The 2,017-nt window shown below is 52.0% G+C and overlaps 1 protein-coding gene across 1 annotated transcript; it reads left to right on the top strand.

Annotated features, from left to right (window-relative positions):
• The first annotated feature begins 232 nt into the window (after positions 1 to 232).
• Positions 233 to 1,625, top strand: LOC104012434 (C-C motif chemokine 4 homolog). Its single transcript, XM_009464810.2, has 3 exons — positions 233 to 424; positions 800 to 914; positions 1,238 to 1,625. The coding sequence occupies exons 1-3, from the start codon at positions 355 to 357 to the stop codon at positions 1,323 to 1,325; spliced, it is 273 nt and encodes a 90-aa protein (XP_009463085.1). The 5' UTR covers positions 233 to 354; the 3' UTR covers positions 1,326 to 1,625.
• The last annotated feature ends 392 nt before the right edge of the window (positions 1,626 to 2,017 follow it).

Raw genomic sequence — 2,017 nt, 5'->3', positions numbered from 1 at the left:
GGTAAGAGGGGCCTGTTGGCAAATACAGGAACCTCCACAGGGGAAATTCTTACTAAGGGGCATGAAAGAAGCAGAACTAGCGATGGTGACTTTCATATCCTGTGTCACTGGGGAGGCTCTGAATGGAGGGGGGAGCTTCACCCTTCCGGGGCTGGGGCTGCTGCTCCATTCCACCACGAGATCGCACCACAAGCAGCCTCTTCTCTGGGGGAAATTCCACCATGCCTACGCAAGCCACTGCACGGATCTCCTCAGCCCATAAATTGGGGAGATGACTGTCTCAGCATCAGACAGAAAAGAGGTTTTCAAGCTCCACTTGCCTGCTTCAGCTTCGGCCACCACTTCTCAGCTGACATGAAGGTCTCTGTGGCTGCTCTCGCCGTTCTCATCGCCGCCTTCTGCTACCAGACCTCTGCTGCGCCGAGTAAGTCCGGGCTCTGCCCCTCCTCTCTAAATGGGGATGGGAGAGATGTCGCTGCTGGGACAGGGTCCCTTCTGCCAGGCCTTCCACCCCGGGTCCCTTCCCATGTCAGACCACCCTCTGGCAAGTGCTCCAGGGCCATCGGGGCTCTCCTGCCATGGGAAAGGCACAGCTCAAAGCACGGCATGGGCTGTGTCAGCCCCAGCTCAGGGTGAACCCAGAAGAGAAAGAATCACAGGAAGATGAAAAAAGACCCCATCTTTTCTTTTCCTCCTCGATGTCCTCCCCACTCCCCGGACCCGGGGGTCTGCGGTCCCAGCTCCCTGCCCCTGCTCCCCATCCCTTGCCACTGCTGATGACTGTCTTTGCCTTTCACAGTTGGGTCCGACCCACCGACCTCCTGCTGCTTCACCTACATCGCCCGGCAGCTGCCCCGCAGCTTTGTGGTGGAGTACTACGAGACCAACAGCCTGTGCTCCCAGCCCGCCGTCGTGTAAGTCCTCTCCTCCAGGGTGGTGGTGGGTTCTCCCTTTGGGATGGGGATCCAGAGAGGGAAAGACCCCTTTTCAAAAGACAGGGGGTGGAGGCTGGCCCTGGGGACAGGAGGGATGGGTGGCCAAGAGGTGCAAGGTGATGCTCCATGGGCTCAGCGCACAGGGGGCTCGCGCCAATCCTGCTCCACCACTGCCGACATAATGGGCATGATGTGCCGCATGCCCAAATTCTGCTGATCCTCAGGAGAGGCTGGGTTTGGGGCAGGGTTCCCCTCCATGCATTGCTCTCTCACCGAAAACTTAACCTCTTTGCACCCCACAGGTTTGTCACGAAGAAGGGCCGTGAAGTCTGTGCCAACCCTGAGCAGGACTGGGTCCAGCAGTACGTGAACGACCTGGAGCTGAACTGAGGCCCCCGGACAGACCCTGCCGCCGCGCATCGCCCCGCTGCCAGGACGAGCGAGCCATGGCCAGCTGTGGCTGTTGGAAATGCTTCAGTGTCATTTAAAGCTAGTTAGGAAACTGAAAATGCCCCAGAATCTGACTTTAGTGTTTTGCTATTTAATTTTTTATAGGGGAGGGATCAGGTGCAATAACTCCACTCCAGTCAAATAAGAATATTATTTAATAGATATAGTTTTTAAATGAAGACTCATGCTCAGGTTATATTTTCTGTATTTAATTAATTGCATTTTTGATGTAATATTTAATTCAAATTTTGAGAAATAAATGTTTTTTGTAAGAACTTTCTGTCTTTGCTTCTATTACAATTCTTTGCAGTGACAATAGCTGAAATTATAATAGTGGCAACATGTTCTTTATTCCCTTTTCTACGCTGTCCAAATCCCCACAAGCTTTCCCTACCCAAACGTGCTGTTTTGCAAAATAAGAAAAGAAAAACCATGAAGGAGGAGGTGTGAGAAGGGCATAGATTACATTCAGGTAGCTTGGCTCACTGGTTTTATGAGGTATTTAATCACTACTCATTATGACTACTGGCAGCTAGTTAAATTCCATCGCTGGCCCCATTACAGTCAATTAAAAAGTTACCTTTAGGGGCTGGAATTTAACATACCGGCTCTTTCAGGGAAAGTTTTCTGAG

The sequence above is a fragment of the Nipponia nippon genome, unplaced genomic scaffold (genome assembly GCF_047370975.1).
Source record: "Nipponia nippon isolate SJK-2023a ecotype South Korea unplaced genomic scaffold, ASM4737097v1 scaffold_15, whole genome shotgun sequence".
Classification (NCBI taxonomy): Eukaryota; Metazoa; Chordata; class Aves; order Pelecaniformes; family Threskiornithidae; genus Nipponia; species Nipponia nippon.
The sequence above is the reverse complement of the archived record's forward strand: the minus strand, read 5'-3'. Positions and strand labels throughout refer to the sequence as shown.

What these genes read in the sequence shown, in the direction of transcription:
- LOC104012434 (XM_009464810.2), top strand. Translation starts at nt 355, where the DNA reads ATGAAGGTCTCTGTGGCTGCTCTCGCCGTTCTCATCGCCGCCTTCTGC. An exon ending in CCAGACCTCTGCTGCGCCGA is followed by an intron (nt 425 to 799) that starts GTAAGTCCGGGC and finishes TGCCTTTCACAG; the next exon opens with TTGGGTCCGACCCACCGACC. An exon ending in TGCTCCCAGCCCGCCGTCGT is followed by an intron (nt 915 to 1,237) that starts GTAAGTCCTCTC and finishes TGCACCCCACAG; the next exon opens with GTTTGTCACGAAGAAGGGCC.